General features: G+C 38.0%; 1 protein-coding gene across 4 annotated transcripts; it reads right to left on the bottom strand.

Moving 5' to 3' along the window:
* Window positions 1-758: 758 nt before the first annotated feature.
* On the bottom strand, window positions 759-10,614 carry ppp1r3b (protein phosphatase 1, regulatory subunit 3B). Of its 4 annotated transcripts, none has more exons than XM_028802600.2 (2): window positions 10,311-10,614; window positions 759-4,031 (listed from the first exon to the last, which is right to left on the bottom strand). In XM_028802600.2, exons 1-2 carry the CDS (start codon window positions 10,322-10,324, stop codon window positions 3,143-3,145), a joined length of 903 nt encoding a protein of 300 aa, XP_028658433.1. In that variant the 5' UTR covers window positions 10,325-10,614; the 3' UTR covers window positions 759-3,142. The 4 variants fall into 4 exon arrangements, with proteins under 4 accessions (XP_028658433.1, XP_028658432.2, XP_051783998.1 ...); XM_028802599.2 differs by lacking the exon at window positions 10,311-10,614 and adding an exon at window positions 9,604-9,764; XM_051928038.1 differs by lacking the exon at window positions 10,311-10,614 and adding an exon at window positions 9,531-9,687.
* Between the last annotated feature and the right edge of the window lie 10,849 nt (window positions 10,615-21,463).

Here is a 21,463-nt window from a genome sequence, read left to right as displayed (position 1 = left end):
AGTGGCGAGGCCGTGATCCAGTGGTCAAAGAAGAACATAGCGAATTCAACTAAACAGATCTCTTTTATTCCTTTACAAATCCAGTAAACACATAAGACACGTAACCTTAATACTCATTTTTCATTATGCTTTTGTGGCAGGAATAATGTGTCAAGGCAGTAGCTTCTAAAAAAAAAAAAAAAAAAGAGCACTGGTTGAGGTGGTGAAGTAAGCACTCCTGAAACTGCTCTTTAAAATAAGGATTTAAAAGCTGCTATAATAACTCAAGGAAAATCAGAAATATGGCTGTTAGTTCCCATTTAGTTGAATAAGAAAGAATCAGCTTTTATGTGTTACGATGTTTAATGGTTTTAATATAAAACAGTTGGAAACAATGCTTTTAGGGTGCTGGAGTAATATACACATTAACGAAAAAACAAAGCAGTGAAAAAAGTCAGTTCATTTTATAAGTGATATAAATAATTAAGACTATAAAAAATGCTGACTGTAGAAGAGATGTGCAAATTGCATGCAAAACACAGAAGTATTGCAGCACAGCGCATCTGAAGTAAGACAAGGCCAACATTAGTGAGAGATAAATGAAATGACCGTTCTTTTGCAATCGAAATTCACTATTTGCAGAAGAATTTTTTCCATATAGATTCAAACTGCAATGTTTGATCAGACAGCCATAGCAGAGACCAAGTAAACATTAAAGCACTCATACAAATGAACCCAAACACGAAGAGCCAACAACAATCACACAAAGAGAAGCAAACTGACACATAGTAACAAAATTCTTTATTTCTTTTTTAACAAGATAAAATAACACTCATTTACTTTATCCTCCCTCCCCCAACCCCATCTAAAAGGCACAAAAAAAAAATTCATACCCTTTACAAATTAAAGTGCATTCCCTAACCCCAAACAGTCATTGCTCACAAAAACTCCCAGCACAGCATGCTTAACAGCTTATGGTACAAGGCACTTTTTCAAGGTAATTCTTTCCCTTTTCTTTACAATTCTTTTAACTTTATGCATTTTAGCAAAAATATTTTTGTTCCAAAAATCTAAAAATGATCTCTTTGAAAAACTGAGCATGCAACTCAACCTAAATTTGGTAGTAGCGTCTACTGAAATGTGTGCTTATTCCCCCATTTTCAAGAGTACCTTTGGTGAAATTGTCTTGCTACCCAGTATATTACAAAATAAATCAGTGTTTAGACATATTTAAAAACACATTTACATGTCTAACATATTAACTAGATCCAAACTTAGTGTCACAAGGCACTCCACTGACTATTCACATCACAGACTTAAGGCTCAATAGTATAGCAGAAATGAAATATACAACAGAGATAAAGATCATCAGTTAATATCAGACAAAAAAAAAACTTGCACACAAACTCCAACCGTGTAAAACATTCAGTGTAACTTTAAAGTGCAGGGAGTATAATACATTGAAAAATCACTGATGAGACACAGAAGGCAAATAGTTGGGGGGGATAAATACTGCAGCAAGCAGAGATATTAAAATTAAACAATGCGTAAGAAGGTACAAATCCCTTTTCACTTATTTTAAAAACCTGATCACTCTTCTCTGCACATTTAACTTAACCATTTTTAAAATTTGTTCTCCAGATAATGAGACATTCAGGTGCATCCTCATTACAAGAGCATTCCCCACCACCCCATCCCATGTTCAATTTGCAGCACACAACAGCTTTCCTCATACCGAACCTCAGTTCATGTAAACTATGCACTCCTCCATTACCAGCAGCACTTTCATAAAAAGATTCAGCGTGCCAATATTTTTTAAGGTGACTAATTGGAGACTATCCATGCTTTAGCAACAAAATTGCTAATAACAGGAGCCTCGTTTCAAGTACAAAATTCTTTCAAAGAATTTGCCAGCCACCAACTGGCCAGAAGATGTCTATCACGTGAAAAAATGGATGGCCCCAGCACATTTGTAGATGTTGATGAAATTAAAAACATGCCAAATGCTCCTACACAATGCTGATGACCTTTAAATGTCTTGACCTTACCTAAGAACATTCCAGGAATCATCTCTAAGAACAGACTTTCCAGAACAGTAATCATACGTTTTTTGCAGGTAATGGAAAAAAAATAATTCTACTAAAAGCACACCCTGTATTAGAAGGATGCAATGAAAAGCTTATGGACTGTAAATTCTGGAATGTTAACATTGTGAATGGAACACAACAAATGTAACTAGAGATTATTACTGTAAATGGCATGAACACTATAAACCTGTAAAGCATCTACTACATTCCTCTGGCTGAAGAATTCAAGAACTGGATGTCCGCTTCTTGTGACAGCAGTAGAAATAGAAGGGAAAGGGGCCATACTAAAATTAAAGGCAGCTAAACACATGCCACACAGATCTGGGTCTTATAATTAAAGTAGGCATACTTTCTACCTTAAGAAAAATAATCATATAATGCAAGATGGTGTGACTGATACTAGTATTGCAGGCTAAAACCAAAACACAGAAAAATAAGGAAGGTCTAATATCCAAAGACTAGATCTTTTTAAAAGGCTAAAGTGCAAGTCCTCTACCTGAGGTAGCTACTAATATTGCCAAGGATTGTAAATGCATATAGAACAGCCCCACAGGGGAAACCTAAAAAAATTAAACACTCTGCATAATAAAGTCACTTTACCTGCAGAAAATCCATACATGCATCTCCATACCAAATGTGTGGCTGCCATCTTCAGTGTTTCCCTTGTTATGTTTCAAAGTGAAACAAAAGTAGACCCAAAAAGGGGCCCACCAAAAACAGTATCTTACACTAAACACAGATTCAGACTTCTCCCCACCCAACAAAACAAAACTTTAAACAGTAGGCACATCACACCTCATTTCAGCAGAATGAATTCCCACTAAACAAATGGTGCAGGTTTTCCCAATATGTCTTCCTTCAAATTATCCCAAGTTCCAGTCTCATGGTAGCCTCCTGAACACTTTCAGATCATGTGACCCGTAACCCAGAAAACTATCAAGATGTCACATCAGTATAAACATTACAGTCCCATTGGACAGAACATTCAATCACATACGGAGCAGCTTTCCCCACAGTTCAACATAAACAGCTGACATTTTAACACTTCCACAATGTCATTTTTATAGGAAACAAAATTAATAATAGGGCCCTATCTTTTCATACCCAGCATAACTAGGCCATTCGGGGAATATGCCATATGAACACCTTGGGCTGCCATACTGGTCAAACAGAATGCCCAGGTCAGAAAACCCACTAGACTGGTCATCACCGGCTTTATGTTCAGAGGATATATTTAGCATGGACCGAACAATTTTATAGTTTTGGCCAAGGTTGCTGTCCCAAAAGCTTTTCCCCTTACACTCGTAACAGATGGCAAACTCAATTCTGTCAGGCTGTTGAATCTTTTCAGGTAAGCTTATCTCAAAGGAAAATGTGTCTCTGTCAGAACCAGTGTAGGTATCCTTAACATATGGACATTCTACATCAGTGAAGCTTTTCCAAGCGTCAAAGGTGATCCGTACTTTGACAGATTTTTCAAAGGCCAGGTTCTTCACTTTCACTGTACCCACCAAAGCTTTATCTTTTAGCATACAGTTCTCTAAGCAGACATAATCAGTCTCCAGCCTCTGCCTGAAAGCCAAATAATCAGCAGAGGGTTGAGCAAATTCCAAACGCCAGTTTTCATGCTCTTCCACCGACAGATTGACCACTTTATCAATTAGTTCCTGAATGTTGGCAGGGATATCAATCGGGTCGTCAAATTCTGAGAAGATCTTTACCATGGTGAGGGAAAATCCCTTGTTATCAGCAAAGGATACTTGCTTTTTCACTTTACATTCTCTTCCTGAGTGATTGTTAGGCTCTTGTTGCTTCACTTCCACAGGAGGGCTTGGGTGAATGCATGGTCGCAGGGGTTTGGCAAGCTTTGGGCCTCTTTTATAAAGGAAGTCCTCACTGGTTAAGTACAAAGGCATGGCCAGGTCAACTGGCATGGTCGACTTATGAGGAAAATAACCAAACACACTGCAAAGAGAGGGAATAAAACAAACCTTAGTTGTCTTTATATGTAGAAAGGTCACAGGATCTTTTAAATCCTCTACCACTCACAAATCATTTTGGTGAAGAATGGACAATTAGTATGCTACTGATAAGCAAAATATAACGTTTCAATTCAATTCTATTTTTGTACAGCACTTTTCAGCAAGGTAAGATCAGGGTGTTGTAACACATTTACAGATAAAGCTTTCAGTTCCATTTTATTAGATAAATGTATACACATCAAGACAGACATATTTAGACAAGCAGTAAGACAAAGCAGTTTAACTGCTCAACATAAACTGAACCCAACAATACCTGCCCCATAAAATAATTTGCTTGTACATTTACACACCCTCCACACAAAGTATTGATAATCTAATTTTCTAAACAACTGCAGGATACACAATTACATTTATAATGAGACAAAGTTGCTGAGGAGTCTCTCTGTGTGAGACGTACAGACCACTGCACCGTATTCATACTTAAATGCAAATACCATACCTGGAGTGGTAAAAGTCATAATGAAACTAGCATAAAGAAAGAGGCTTAAAATGTGTCTTCTAAAATTAACTGGATTATTAACAGTTTTAGATGTGCTGTCAGGGCCAGTGTGCCATCACACATAAACATCTTTGTGTGTATTGTGCAAGTATCAAGATCATAAAAGTATACAGCTCAAATGGTTTACCACTTCACTACAAAAAGTTGCCCATAAGAAAGTAAAGAGTCAATATCAGAATCAGAGTTCACTTTACTAGCCAGGTCTAATAATGTGTACTAGGAATTTGTCTTGATGGTACTGGTTCAACATACAAGGACACTACAGAATACAAATGAACTATTAAAAAAAGATGAAATGTGATGCAACATACAAGGGCAATACAAAAAAACAACAAAGTAGGGGTAAACGGTCCAGGTAGCCTAGCATGCAGATATACACAGATACTGACAAGAAGCTCAGATCTGATAAATCAGAATAACTGCATGTGAAAGAAAAAAAAAAATGTTGACGAGACTCCATTATTTTCACTTTACTGCACAATGGTGTTTTGCTGGAGGAAAGTCTTTGGAATATGTAATGCCCTGGTGAGGTAAGTAACAGCATTTGATATTTTCACAGGTGCAGATGATACACTGCAGAATGACCTTAACCTATAACCAGGCAGTTATAGAGGTGGTCAGACTGGACTTGGTAATGGCTATGAAGAAATGGACTAATACTGCTGATGGGAGATTGAATTTCCTCAGCAGAAGCAACATATGCTGACATATTAGATAATCTGGAACAGGCTAACTAAGCCAGGGACCCAAAATATGTACACATGGAAAGAAACTACAACTCACTTTAATAATTTAAATTCAAAACAGAGCTGTAATTCTAGTTTATGTCTAGGTGAAAAACAAAGTAATAAAATGACTCCAAATAGAAGAAAATACATTCACTTTAGTAGGCATACAATTGCTTACTGTTTTACAATGGTATGCAAATTTTGACATTCCAGGATGCCTTAATGTAAAAGAATATTTTTACTTTTGTAAATTCACATAAAGGTGGGTACACCTGCTATTGTCTGAATTAAGTTACACCACAGTCACTTGGTAGAACACTTGAAGAAGAAAAAGACAATTTACACTTCCCTATAAAAATAAATACATACTACATATGGGTCAGTGTCACGTGGAAAGTGACTGAGCTTTATATCAGTCTATAATCAAAAAAAAAAGGGTCCCACAGTGTCGTTTTCACAAAAAAAAAAAAAGGTGCAAATGTTTTTAACATTAAACTCAAGATACCAATATGGGTGTTTCTTCATAGCCTTGCATTATAGCTCTGGTAAGCAAAACACAAACCATGTTTAATTGCATTATAATGTTTCACTCACCAAAATATGCACACTCCATTTTTAACTCTTAAATTACAAACTCTGGCTCATATTCTGTTCCGATCTAAATAACAAATTTAAAAAGGTGTATACAACAAACTCAACCAAGACAAAAACATCTTTGGTGTCAAAGATGTATGAAGTCAAAACTGATCACAGAACAACATTTCAATGTGGTACTTGCTTACATGGAAGCTTTAAGAAGATGACCTGGAGTGAATTAGATAGTATGACCAAAGCTGTAAAACAGACAAATCAACTGCACAAAGACAGAACTACTAATAGAATAGCAAATCATCAAATCAAGAACAGGGGTGCTAAGTTTGTGACTTGCTTGACTGGGGGAAAAAATAGATCAGTTGTCTATAGTATGAAATTTCAAAGCCATTAGAAACTGGACAGACTCTAAAATTAAGGAATTAATCTTCACTTGGACACTAAGCTTGTTCTCATCACTATTATGCACTCTCTATTGCCAAACTGCTTTCATGATAATAAATCTAAACAACTTACTCCAGCAATGCAAATCTCATGCTCAGACCATTCTTTTTACCTGTGGGAAAATATTTTAATGTACCAACAGAAGGGAAGCAGTGAAACTAATACCATTGCCACAGTAATCAGGGCTTTATTGAAGTTTCAGGAAAGGTAAAACATCTAATGCTATATGAATTTTGAGCCTCGCTACATTGTTATTTACTTCTGCTATTTTCAATTATTGCCCATTTATTGTCTGTGATTAAGTATATAGTTAAAAAAAACAAACACTAAAAACCTCACAAAGCACCACTACTTAACAAGTATATTTCCATGGTTCCACATTTCAACCAATTTGCCAGGCTCTGCTCTGTGTATATCACAGACTCGAGAAATTAACCAGCCCTGAAAACAACATGATAATCAGTTAACTACAAGATCCCAGGCTCTTGTATGTTTTATGAGGAGACTTCTGAAAGATGCTACATAAAACACGATGGATGTTTAATGGAAGGTTATGAGTAAGAAAGAAGATCCAGACTTGAATTCAGAAACCATTCAAAATGAAAGGGAACTGTCTCACTCTAAAATACTCTACTTATTGAAACACAAAATCGATGAAATGTAGACAATAAGAACTGATGCCACAAACTAAGGGGAGAAAAATTTGTATGTACAGAAAAGAAACTGCATAAGTGAAAGGACTGATGGAGAAGTAATGAACAAATTAATGGCACAGAAAACTCCTTGGTCATATTAAGTACAAAAAGGCTGGGTGAATAAATGCACATTGTTTGAAGAAGGGTAGATGACAAAACAGAGGTAAATAGACTCAAACGAGAGTGAGCATTACTCATCTCTCATCAAAGATGCCTAAAACACCAGAAGACAAAGGAATTTGGGAGGCAGAAGACCAATCAGGGTTAATGCAGAGAAAGTACACTAATATAGGTAAGCGATGTGCAATTTCAACTGTGTATAATAACCACCACTGCTACAAAAAGGGAAAACTGGAAAATAGGTGTATTAAAAAAAAATACATGTGTGTTTACCGGCAGTAAACTTTTTGGCCATTTTACACTTGCTTATTCTTTTGATATTTGTTGAGTGCCTTACACAACCTCCATTTCCCATAAAAAGGATTGCAAACTAAGTAAAATGATTTGTCTCAGAACAATTTTAACAAGAATGTAGATTTTTTCCAAAGTAACACTGAGCTGAGATTTGAGGTCCCCAATGTCCTACTTACTAGTATCACTCAACTTGGGAAATTATTCCAGTGGTTTTTTGTGTAAAGAACGTTCCGACATTTGCATTACATCTGCAACTAGACAAAGGTTTCCATCTGTGTCCCGGTGTTCTTGCTGAAGAATTGAATGCACCAGATTGTCCAGCTAACACTAAACGGCCATTTTTCTACTTCATCTAACCAGCATTACTAGTGTCTGCAGATATGTTAATCCAATTTTCACCTCTGTTACTTAATAAAAATATTTTTTATTCATAAACAGAACTGCCAATTTATAATTTTGTCTTAAATATTTCAAATACGTCCTGCGGTGGGTTGGCACCCTGCCCAGGATTGGTTCCTGCCTTGTGCCCTGTGTTGGCTGGGATTGGCTCCAGCAGACCCCCGTGACCCTGTGTTCAGATTCAGCGGGTTGGAAAATGGATGGATGGATATTTCAAATACACTGCAAAAAACTGTTTAATAGTGTCCACAGTGTATTCCCATAAAGAATCGCTCAAGATAGTTCTTGCAGCAGTAAAACAGTCTCAACAGAGCGCATCTGTCAGACAGGACTTGTCCACTACTATATTCAAAATTTCAGTTGTTGCCAACCAGTTCAATTAATCTTTAATTCCAAGTGCTATCAATCTTCTAAATAAGTTAAATTTTAATAAGCACCCACAGGCTTAAATTATGTGATGAGAGGCCGCCATTTTTGTCAATCAGTCAGATTTAAATGTTTTCAATATGTTTGATCTAATGTTAACCATAACTATTGTTTTTCCCACTATATTTCACTGTTTATTATTTGTGCCAAGTTTATGGCGGATGGCCGTGTTGTTTGTTTTTAGTTTCGTTAATGTCTCTCTATAAAACCTGCTGAAATACCAAATTTCTCTTGGGATGAAGACAAAAAAAATAAGTTAAACTGAATTGCACCAAGCTTGGGAAAGCTGTGCTTACTGGGACAAAACTGGAGAGAGAATGGGATTTTTTTTCAAACTAAAGAGGCTGAAAAAAAAAAAAATTGGAATAAATCTGAATACTTTTGAGATTCCTGGATTCATTTTGTGACCATTTACACTAACTTAACTTTCTCTATCGAGCACAGCTACACTCTTCTAGCAGCCACCGATTCCACTCTCAATGTGCACGAGTATCTTTAGGTCAGATCTTCTCCAAGCGCCCCCTAGAGCGCGCATGTGTGTGTATTCTATTTCTCATCTACACATATTTGTATTACGGTTCTAAGTTTATGCTCTTCAACAGTTTTGTCCATTCAGTGTTAAGACAAATCTCCCAGTGGAAGTACATACCGTTTAATACGTCACAAGTACATCCACGACAAATATTGGAAGATCACTATAATTATAATAATTTCTTCGACGCAATAAACTAAACAAATTTCAAAGTGTGAAGAGCTTTCGAGGCGTTTTATCAGAACGTGATCGAGTTATTAAAAAAGCCAACTGATTAACAGCACTGGAAACTTTCAATTCAGATATCCACGAAAACGGATCCCCTGTAGGTGGCAGCGCGTCTCCTTTTCACGGCCTTACATGTCGCTGTGGGTGTGACTAACTTGTAGAAGCCAAACCAAACTCGTTAAAAATAAAAAATAAAAAAATTAATTATTAATTCTACTTCCGAAAAGCAAAAGAAGATCCAAACCATTAAGTGTTACTAACCTACTTCGTGAAGAGTATTCACAAGTTACCTAAAAGCATAGCTCTACGAGGAGCTTCAAAGGATGCGAAAGACCGATGCAAAAGCAGAATCAGCTACATTATACTGGGAGTGTTAAATTGATGAGTCGGTTTTATCGACTCAAAAATATTTTAAGAAATCAGTTATCCCTTTGTATCGTTTCATTAACACATACGTACCACTTACTTAAACTACGTCCCAGGTCCGACGAACGCACAATTTCAACGTTCTGGCTTTCTTTGGATCTTTCCTAACTCACCTGCTCCACAGCCGCTGCTGTTTCAGTTCCGCGTCGCTTACAGTCGCCATGATAAATGCAGCATCCAGCGGAACTGTTGCAAGCTGCAGCAGGAGAGGAACAAACTTTACCCATCGCATACTACTCATCGCGCGACTGACCGTCCAAATGATAAAGGGTCAAAACATTTGCATCTTTACGTTGAGGGAGGGGAGGAGGATGCGGGTGGAATAAACTCACGGTCATCCAAAACGGGTTCCAAATGACGGCCCTAGTCTAGATATCGCTCGATGCTTTTGTTTATACGTCTTCCTGATTTGCACCATAAGTTAAAAAGCCACAGTTAACGCGACCCGCTGCCCATTAATGAACGACAGCCGCTGTCCACCTAAACACCAACCCCCTGAGAGATGCAATAGGTAAGGTCTCCGTCCAAATGGGTGCACAATGTACGTTAACATAGCAGTCTCGAATATCAATTTAAACGTGCAGCATACACTAGGCTTTATTTTAACTTAACGCAAGCGTTGAGGAGTCATTCAGTCCGGCCCAGCTAACATCCAAGCCCTTTATTTCGTGCTTTGCAGTTGCATGTTGCCCAAGGCTGCACGATATACAACGTGGATGTATTCGAAAGCAAGAAAACGTACAAAACCAGCCCCTGAACCAATGCCAGACATGACCCAGTTTAACTAGAAGTCGCCGTGCTCTCACTACTAAATACGTACCTGGTGCAATTCATTGGGACAATCTGGCGTGTGCAACCTCGTCGTGCATTACAATGAGAAGTTACATTGTCTGATTTCCGTGTTTAGTCCCGGGGAAGGGCCTGGGGAAATATTCTTCTACGTTATATCCTCGGTAAAGACAGTCGTTTTTCTGCTCGCCACGGGACCAACGCAGACGATTCCCCTGACACCCTCCCGCAAGCCATCACCTTTGATACAAAAAAACGGCTTGCGTCCCACAACCGGCTTTCTACCACAGGCAGCTTTCACGTGAACGATATGGCTCGGCCAATGATTGTCGTCCTTATTCTCAGTGCAGCCAATAACAAGCAAAGCTTCCGGGCTTGTGGCGTGATGGACACGTGATGAGGACCCTTGACCAAAATGGGCGGCACAGAGTACAGAAGTCTTGGCATGCGCCGTTGGACTGGAAGGTGCGGGGATTTGGGGGTTGCGTCGGCGAAGTTGTAGATTATTTATGTGCCTTCTTTCACAGGTACAAACTAAGTAAACTCCATCTACAAAATTAAAACAATCGGCGGTTAATGTCCAGAGCTGCGTGCAGCGCCTAATTAGAGTAAGAAAACTATCTGTAAATGGACTGGACGACTTATTTATTTAAACACTGTAGAGTCAAAATATTGATTAGCCCTCTTGTAACGCACACCACTAAATTAAAAAAATGCCATTCCGCCCTCCTTTACTTCCATTTCCATATACCGAACTGTCGACTGCCAACGTGCACCTGTACCTTTCTTACACTTTCACTCCCAAACCTTCCCGTTTCTTTTCTTTTTAACTCCATTTCTTCACTCCTTTATTTCCTTCTCTTTCATTCTTTTGGGGGGTGCACTTGCTGCCCTATCTAGAGTATTTTTATTTTATATTAATCATGGTAGTGACCTTTCTTTGGATTATACTTATGATTAGCGAAAAACCTGGCATTACCCAGGTATATCTGTATAATGGGTTAAGGTAAGAAAGTAAATATATCTCTCTCTATTTTTTTTATGGTGATCTGTTTGTCATTGCTGGCAGAAATACAAGTGTCCCATCCATTATTCACAATACCTCTCCATCAATTTCTTCAGCCTCCTGCATCAAGAATTTATTTTTATGTATGCATGGATTCAGTAGGCGGCACGGTGGCGCAGTGGGTAGCGCTGCTGCCTCGCAGTTGGGAGATCTGGGGACCTGAGTTCGCTTCCCGGGTCCTCCCTGCGTGGAGTTTGCATGTTCTCCCCGTGTCTGCGTGGGTTTCCTCCGGGCGCTCCGGTTTCCTCCCACAGTCCAAAGACATGCAGGTTAGGTGGATTGGCGATTCTAAATTGGCCCTAGTGTGTGCTTGGTGTGTGGGTGTGTTTGTGTGTGTCCTGCGGTGGGTTGGCACCCTGCCCGGGATTGGTTCCCTGCCTTGTGCCCTGTGTTGGCTGGGATTGGCTCCAGCAGACCCCCGTGACCCTGTGTTCGGATTCAGCGGGTTGGAAAATGGATGGATGGATGGATTCAGTAATTGCAGAAACTCCTTGGTGGGTTAATTAATTACAGTTATGTAGTGCTTTTCTAAACTACTCAAAGAGCTTTAAATAGAGACTATTCTTTCAACCACCACCAATTTGTAGCAAGCATCCATCTTGCACCTGTATGCTCAATACACATTAGTAATTAGGTGGTGAAATGAGTAGTGACCAGTTAAAGACAGGAGATGATTATGGGGCTAGAATGACCAGACTGTGGTGGGCAATTTAGCCAGGACACTGGGAAACACTCTTCTCTTTTTGAAATATGCCCAGGGATGTTTATGACCAGAGATAGTAAGGACCTCTGTTTTACATCTCATGTGAAGGATATTGTCAATTTTTACAGCACAGTATCCCCTTCACTGAACTGGGACATTGGGATCCACACCCAGACCATGGGGTAGGTGCCCCCTGGGTATGCCTTTCTTCTGGGTGTGCAATTTCTTCCCCTCTCTATACAGTATTTCAGCAACTGAGGATTTTAGTTATAGTTTAGATGATAGTTCTAACTCTTTGGATTATATTTATGATTAATTAGCCCAAGTTCTTTGCATTGCCAATGTACATTTATATAATGGGTTAGGGTAAGAATGCAAATTTTTATGTTTTTTAAATGTTGACCCTTTAATCAATGCTGGCTAAAATGCAAGTGTCCCATCTATCATCTACACTGCCTCTCTATCAGGGGTGTCATTAGCTTCAGGATGTGTTGTGGGCTTAGCCCTAGATTTCTAACATTTGGGGCAATCTCCACCTTGGAGTTATTGTGCTTCTGGCATCTCCCTTTGAGGTTTTCTTGCTGTAGGAAGCCATTATCAGAATGGTGGTAAGTGGGAGAAACCAGGGAGGTCAGGGGCTATAGGCATACGTGCATTGAATAGTTGTGGGCGAAGGCTCTCAAAGATCAGGGCTAAAGCTCTGGAACCCCCCTCCCCACAGTGCCACTGCTCTCTATCAATTTGTCTGCTTTCATAATTTGAGCATGTATCATTGTTGTATGTGATTGGATTCCATAATTCTGGTAACTCCTTGCTTGGTTTATAACTATTAATACTACTTCTTTGTATTGCCTGGTTTACTGTGTTTTCACTATTAGGTGTTTAACCTCATATTAATGAACTCAATGGCTTGTTGAATAATTGAATCGTTGATATTGTATGTAAGCTGGGCAAAACTTCAATTTTTTGCAGTGTTCCCTTTATTGAAACTGTAGTCATGATGAAACTTTGAAACTGTATAAACTCTGAATTAAGATGGGTTGGCAGTAATGAATGTTTTTGTGGTGTTGGCCTCCCATTGCCGCTCTCCAATAAAAGTCTAGAAATTCCATGAAGCCAATATTTGAGATTGCATGAACTATAGAAAATCTTCTAAAAGTAGACGTTTTTGAGTGATGGATGATTTTTATATTGGTACCCCATTATACCACCCACCCTACACCATTTCTGTTAAGTCACGTACATGGAATGCAGCTTTCACTGTATTTGGGTCTGAACTTAAACAATATGCTGAATTCATTACTATCAACTAAACTATTTTGGCGTGATAACATTATAACTCAGTTTCCTAACAGAATGTTTTCAAGGCCTTAAAGTCAGATCTTAAGTTGTGTCAATAGTAATATATATGCAAAATTTCATGATCTTCAACTCATCTGTTTTGGAATGATGTATATTTTGCTCCTCCACCAATGTCAGTTTTGTAATTTGCAATTACAGTTTTTGTAATTTTATGTAGCCTAGCTTTTCAGTTGGTTCACTTTTATTATACATAAAAAATCATTAAAATCTTCTTATTCATTTTCTAATAAAGTGTAGTTTTTGGGGTGCCCCTGCATTAGAAACCCCCTCCTCAATTAAATTTTTTTGAAACGCCATATAACCTGTATTTTAAGTTGGACCAATGGTAACCTACTGTTGTTTTTTTATTTGGGGGGGGGGGGGGGATTTTATTCCATTCCTTCTTATTTGTTTTTGGGAGTACTGTAGGTTTGTTTCTGTTGCCTGGATAACTTATTTTGTCATTAGGGGGTGTTTCCCCCCAAGATCGTAACCCACAGGTAATTGCAGCGACATGTTTAAAAAGTCGCCTATTTCACCATATCTTTATCTGAGCTGTGGATAACAAAACCTTTGTTAAACACTCTTTGAGACACTCTTTCAAACTGATCTTTTATGTTCCTGACTTTCGATTTGTGCCCCACTTTGATTTTTTTCCTGTGCTTTGGCTATATTGTTTCTGTTGTCTGTGATTCACTGGTTTTGTTTTTTTTTCTGTTTTATACCACTGTCCTGTTTTATCAGTTATCAGTTTTGTCAGTTTGCCTTGTCAAGCACATGTGTTTTGGGGTCATCCTAAAGGCTCCCCGAAAAGCCACCTGTAGTAGAAAGGGAATGGTGTTGCTAATCACTTCTTCTTTGTCACCCACAGTTTCGAGGTTCTTTTACCAGAGAACTACTGACCCATTTCCACCACCACCATGAAGCCCCGCCTCTTCCGGATGATAATATTTAACCAATGACTCCACCTGAAGTGGCCGTTCAGTTTGGATCTAGTAATCAAAACATGAGTTCTCTAATAAACCTCATCCATCTTTTTTTGTTTAGCATCATTGTGTGCTGTTTTTTTTTTTTGCCCATTTGCCATCTCTCCAATTAAACAGGTTACCAGGTGGTACCCCAACCCCCCCTGCATTGCACCAACTTACAAAATTTCATGAACATCAGTTCATTCGTTTCTGCTTGATTGGTTAACAAACAGACAGACAAACAAACAACCAGATAAGATGAGATTTGTGGGTTTTAATGAAGTCTTTAGTGTGCAAATTGGATAAATAATATCAAATGAACAATAAAAATTTCAGAGAACAGACAAAGGGATATGTGAAGAAAAGAGGCAGTACAGGGTATAGTGTTGGGATTCCAGGGAGATCCCTATTTCATAGAAATAACACTAAATTGAAGAATAAAAGTTAAAATGAAAAACTGATGAACTGCAAATGTTCAGTATTCTTTGAATAAACAATTCTGGTTGTGTTTTATCTTTTATATCAGGGTGACTGGAAGGGACAGAAATTCCGTGGCAAAGGAGAAGTGACATCACTCATCTTCAGAGGGGAACTCCTCTACTCTAGGGCTGAAAGAAGAAGAGAGGTTAGTAGCTATGCCTCATCCTCATCAGTCCCTCAGTTTACCTCATGAGCAGAGCCTTCCACATGGTCCCATAGTATGTTTGCATGACTGTGTATTATAATATTTATTCAGCAGTATAACGGAAGAGCTCTTCCAAGAAATGTGTTCTTCTAAAATGCAACAATCAACTAAACCTTCTTAACTTTAATTACAAGCAATATGTACGTCACTGAAAACTGACACAACATGCAGTCCCTACATTGATGGATTGAAGGCCAGATGTCCACATGACCATCATCATATAATTCTTACATGTGAAGCCTGAAAACAATGAGGACTGATTTAGCTCATTTATGTTAGGTAGAATGCCCAGTGGTGGCTGGGTGGTCTCGTGGCCTCAGAACCCCTGCAGATATTTTTTTTTTTTCTCCAGCCCTCTGGAGTTTTTTTTTTTTCTGTCCTCCTGGTCATCAGACCTTACTTTATTCTTTGTTAATTAGTATTGCCTAATCTTATTTTTATACTTTTATATTTTTTATAAACATTTCTTTCTTCATCTTGTAAAGCACTTTGAGCTACAGTACATCATTTGTTTGAAAACATGCTATATTAATAAATGTTGTTGTTACCGCTGTACTATCAAAGTTGTGCTTTCATTTTCCACTCATTTATATAAGTTTGTGGTGTGCAATTTCCACTTCAATGTGCCACCAGATCTTAAAAGTATTTTATGCATTTTACTCTTCCATATTATTTTTTTACTCCTTAGAAATTAATGCAAAGTGTCATGCAAATCTATTGCTGCTATATAGTACAATTTTTGTCTTTATCTCATATTGTAAATTCAAGCCTCCAGTGTAGTGTGAGTGTTTACTTATGTAGACTTCTGTATATTTGCTTCTTTATGATTTGGCACATAACTAAATATTTTTTATGTTGAATGTACTTTGATTTTCTTTATAAAGTACCCAGTGAAGAGTACTTTACAATAGTGTTTGGATCGATCGGTCAGTCAGTCAGTCCTTGCAAGGGCACAGCGTACTCAACTAAAAGGTCTTATAGAGCCAAGCCTATCCAAGCAGTTGCACGGCAGGCAGAAGTCATGAACTGGGCAATAGGCCCATACATAAACTTTAATTTTTTTAACCTGCTTATTCCAACTAAGTGTTATCAACAGGTGGACTCTGTACTGGCAATAACTCAGCCAGGTACAAAAGATGCCGTTTATTTAAACATTAATGTTTACATTAATATTTATTTGCTTTTATCCAAAGTTACTTAAAAAAGAGATTAACATAATCAAGTAAACATCTGTCATCAAAGTTGAGCAGTACAAGTTAAGAGCTCAGAACAAAATATAAACAAGTTACAATTCCAAGGTTAAGAATCCTAACAACTAATATCTGTTAGACTGAATTTCATCAAACAAGAAAGTCTTCAAACGCTTCTTAAACATACAATATTGAGGGAGCAGGAATTTTAAATGGATGTGACACATTTTTCCACCAGCCAGAAGCTGCACATGAAAAGAGTCTGGCCTGAGATCTGGTATCTCACGGAAGTGGCATTACCATGCACTGTTCATCAGCAGACCCGAGAGTTCAAGAAGGAGCATAGGACCTTGCATGTGTCTCCATATAAATAGGTATTGACCCGTTGACTACTCTGTAGGCAAGCATTTGAACTTAATGGGTGCTGCTACAGGAAGCCAATGTAGTGTTCTGAAGAGAGACATACCTGCCTGGGTTGGTTGAGCATCAGACATGCTGTTGCATTTTGAATCATCTGCAGTGGCTTGGTGATGTTAAAGGAGTGAAAGATAAGCTTATTAGAATCTTAAATCCTACAATGAATGTCAGAATCTGAGGTTTGTTTTGTAAATGGAACTACTGAAAGTAATTTTTTAAATTAGATTTTTAGTTGATATTATGGGAGGTTGGAAGGAGAAGGTCACTGAAACCATATGAGCGTTCAAACTGTTTTTTGTTGCTGTTGCAAAACTTCAGCAATTTAATGTTAAGACAAGTCTGAGTAGAAGGTAATTTTGAATTCTTGTGGTGTCTTTTTTAACATATGATTCATCCTTAGACACCACAGGTCCAACTATATTTTGAAGTGACTGTGCTAGTATGTGAAATCAGTGTCTGCATAACAACAGTTGACAAGAAATAACTCTGGACAGGACACATGCATATTCACATATATCCACAGGGCTGAATTTGAGTTGAGTGTTGACTCTCTCTAGAAGGACATTGGAGTGCCTGAATCATGCAGCTCTCTAAAGAAGGCATCTATGTAATGGCTTGAACTGAGACACCAGTGTTATATACATGGCTGCCTTCTCTGATATCAGTTAAAGTATACTGTAAAGAGGACCAATATTTGTGGTTCAATCAAAAAAGGCAAATCGCTTAACCCTAGTGCTCCTTAAAATACTCTGCTATTAGGGGACATTGGGAACACATCCAAAACAACCAGTACACACTTAACACACCCAAGAAATTTATAGCTCACCTCACCTTTTCCTCTTGCAAGTGCACTAGTGATGATTGCAGTTATAGCCCCTTGAAAAATGAAGACGTTCACTAAAACTCTGCAGTCTCCCTCCCCAGTATGTGGTATCTTAGGGCTTCAGACTTTTCACAGCACAAACATTCTCCAAGCTCCCACCAGCTGCACAGATTATCCTGATTTTGCCTTCTAGCCACTTGAGCTCCCCAAGCTCTTTCCATCTTCCCAGAAACTTCATCACACAGGCCTTCAATGCTGTCTCCTATGTTCAGGACAGTAGAGCCCTTAGTAATCATGGTGATTCCTATTTAAATTTCTCTCAAAACAGACCCAAAGTGTGCCAAGTAAACACACCATTACACCACCACCGCCCTTCTAGACTATTGACACAAGGTAGATTGAGTGAACGGATTCATGCTGTTGGCACCAATTCTGACCCTGCCATCTGTGTGCCTCAGCAAAAATCAAGATTTATCAGATAAGATTACATTTTCCTGTCTTCAAACTTACAGTTTTGGTGAGCTTGTGCCTACTGCAGCCTGATGTTGTCTTCTTTGTTGCAGCCTATCCACCTCAAGGTTCGCCGTGTTGTGCTTTCTGAGATTCTTTTCTGCTCACCACAGTTGTACAGATTTGTCATCTGAGTTACTATAGCATTTCTGTCAACTGTAACCAGCCTGGCCATTCTTTTCTGACCTCTGTCATCAACAAGGAGTTTCAATCTGCAGAACTACTGCCTACTAGATGTTTTTTGTTTTTTGCAACATTCTGGGTAAACTCTAGAGGCTGTTGGGCATGACAATCACAGAAGATCAGCAGTTACAGAAATACTCAAACCAACCCATCTGGCACCATCAATCATAACACAATCCTAATCACTACAATCACATTTTCTCCCTTTTTTTTGTTTGATTTGACTGTTAACTGAAGCTCATGACCTGTATTTATGTGATACTTTATACTTTAGCTGATTGGGGAATTGCATGGATAAGCAGGTATACAGGTGGTCCTAATAATTTGCTCAGTGAGTGTATCTCACGTTTTCTTATTTTGTGTTAAAGGGAGCTGAATTTATTTGTTCCATTCGCTCTTGTATCCAATCCACGAGATGCTCAAGTCAATACTGTGTTTTACTTTCCACAAGTTACAATATGTCAGACTCCATTGTTCCTTTTTCGTAAGCAACATGTTTCTAATTACAAGACAGCAGTTTACTGGATAGTTTTTGGAAGTTGACCCACTCTCATTGCACCCATCAGCAGGTCTGTTTTCCTTCATACCTTCATAATGTTTGTCCAACTGCCTTAAAGTGGCTCAGATTTTGCATATCACCCACTGTTCCTCTGATGTTCACACAAACATCCAATGATAGGAGATGGTCTTTACAGCAGCCATTTGCATCTAGAAATATTGTGGATTCAGAAAGTTTTCAGACCCCTTCTCTTTTTGCACACTTTATTGTGCTGAAGACTTAATTTTAAATGGATACATTTATTATTTCTGCACTCAGTCTACACTCAATAATCCATAATAACAAGGTGAAAATGTAAATACAGAAATGGCTTGTTAGCTGAATCAAGAATGTCACTTGCAAAGTGGATTATCTGACATCTGAGAACAACTATTATGGCATTATGTTGCAATGTGGGATAATGTCAGTTTCCTTCAGACAATTGTCTAAAGGAATAGTTTAATGTCCACATGGATGCAGATGGAGTACCTTCCTCCATACTTTCTATTCCTGAATCCAATAGAAAAATTATTTTATTCATCTTGGTGGAAAGCATACAATCACCAGCTTCATGATCAAGTTTAAGTTAGTTTGCTGCAATGGATGTTGCCTTGTGGGGACATGAAAGTAGAGGCTTGTAAAGGATGGTTGCGGTATGCTAGAAGATTCTTCCCATGATATATCACAATGATGATGATGAATATCTATGATAGGACAGATGGTAGTGACAGGATATGCAGTGACGTGGAGTCAACAGTACAGCATTTTTTTTAAAAGCAGCATCTTTGGGTTATGTAATGTATAGTACATTTGGTTGCAGTAACAAAACATATTTTTCTTGTAGGCTGTGACACCCCCTTCATCCATGGGCACAACCTTCAATTCCAAGACATCGATAGTCGTGGCCAAGGACAGTGAGTCAAGTTGAGTCATACAAGCAAGACTTTAAGATCAAAAGACTGGTGGTATATTTTAGAACAGAAAATTCAAGTGCAAAAGTGTGTAAAACAGTGCATATTTAAATGAGTCCATTGATAAATCTCTCTATTATAATAAAACATCTTAGGAGACGAGACTTTTTATCCTGTGCCAAGAGATTTAATCACGCCTGGTGCTAGAAATAAAAGACAAACACTAGATGACAAAGTAGAACATCATAAAGAATTGAAAAATGTTGGCGTGATACACATGCAGAGCAGGTTAGAGATAATGGAAGTACGAAAATTCAAAAGTCTCAAAAAAATGATAGTAAAGATCGCAATCGCACAAACAAACAGAAATTATTACTTGGTGAAATAAAGGAACAGCAAAAAGAGACCAAATTATATGGACATAGGTGATATGACATAAGTATGTAGATATTGTTCGGATTTATGAGCTGCAGTAAAATCATTAAATGAATCAATCAATTTAAACACCCCAAGCCTTTGTCTCATAACATAGTCCTATTGACACAATCAGTAATACAACATACAATGCTGTGGAAGTTTTTCATTTACTCTGTTTTCATATTCTGTGCATTGTGCTATATTGGAAGGAACTTACTGAAAAATAAAACATTGTTCCCTTGCATGTATTTTACAGTGTTTTGCAGTGCTGTCTTGTCATACAGTTTACATCAATAGAACCTTGTAGTGTTTAGAGTTGGACGAATTCAACAAAAAGGATTAATGGGGGTCAAAACTCCTTTCATCCCAGCATTTTTATTTAAGTGTACAGTATTTCAAATTTTGTATTAGTTCAATTGTGGTTTGTAGTTCACCTTAGATAAAGGTGTTGTGCTTGCAGAGGGCACATACATTTTTATTAAATACAGTAACACAAAGGAACGACATAGCCAAAGGACAGAAAAGATGTCAAAAACCGTTAGATCAAAAAGCACTGCAACCAAAACCAAATGCGAGACAAGAAACAGAGTTGAAGAATCAAAGGCAAAAGATCAAAACCAAGAGAGATCAGGTAAGCTCAAAAGGTCTTTTTGTATTCTTTACAAAACAAAAGTTTTTAGGAATCCAAACTCTGATAGGGAAATGAGGCAATATAATGACCTTTTATCCCACTGCATTACTGTCAAGGTGTCTCAACCTTCAAGGACTTGCTTACCTGTTCTAATGACGGGAGACAAGATAGTGTCGGCTAGTATTTAACAATATGATGGTATAAAAAATAGATTCCTCACATCAAGAAGACCCCACAACGAATCACATGATGTGACAAATGGAACTTAGGAAGGCACAAAAAATGCTAAAATAACTAAATTTCCCTATAAAAGGTATCTGCTAACTCAAAGTAAATCATTTTATTTCAGCAGGTTATGCACAATACTGTATTTATGGACTCATTGTAAATAAGCAAAATTAAACCTCCATTTTAATCAGGTGGATACTCATTTTATAATTAAATTTTTTTCTTCCTATGTCTGCTGTCCATTATTTATGCTGCACAGTTACAATTGTGTTTATTCCAGGATATCCTGTAACAATAACTAGTACACTTAATCTGGTACATACCCTTTTAGCCAAAGGATTTCTAAACATGCCATCTATTTTGTTACTTCTCGCTGCCTATTTTATCTATGTAATGACCTTGTCTGACCTACAGCTTTCCCTTTTCCGGATACTTGTTACATGCAGTAGGCCGGCTAGTAACGGGCTTAGAGACCACTACAGTTTTTAAACATTTTCCAATCTCTTGGTTTCGCTGCTTAATGCAGTTCAGGGTTGTGGGGGGCTAAAGTTTATTCCATCAGCACTGGGCACA

The sequence above is a fragment of the Erpetoichthys calabaricus genome, chromosome 5 (genome assembly GCF_900747795.2).
Source record: "Erpetoichthys calabaricus chromosome 5, fErpCal1.3, whole genome shotgun sequence".
In the NCBI taxonomy this organism is placed as follows: domain Eukaryota; kingdom Metazoa; phylum Chordata; class Cladistia; order Polypteriformes; family Polypteridae; genus Erpetoichthys; species Erpetoichthys calabaricus.
The sequence above is the reverse complement of the archived record's forward strand: the minus strand, read 5'-3'. Positions and strand labels throughout refer to the sequence as shown.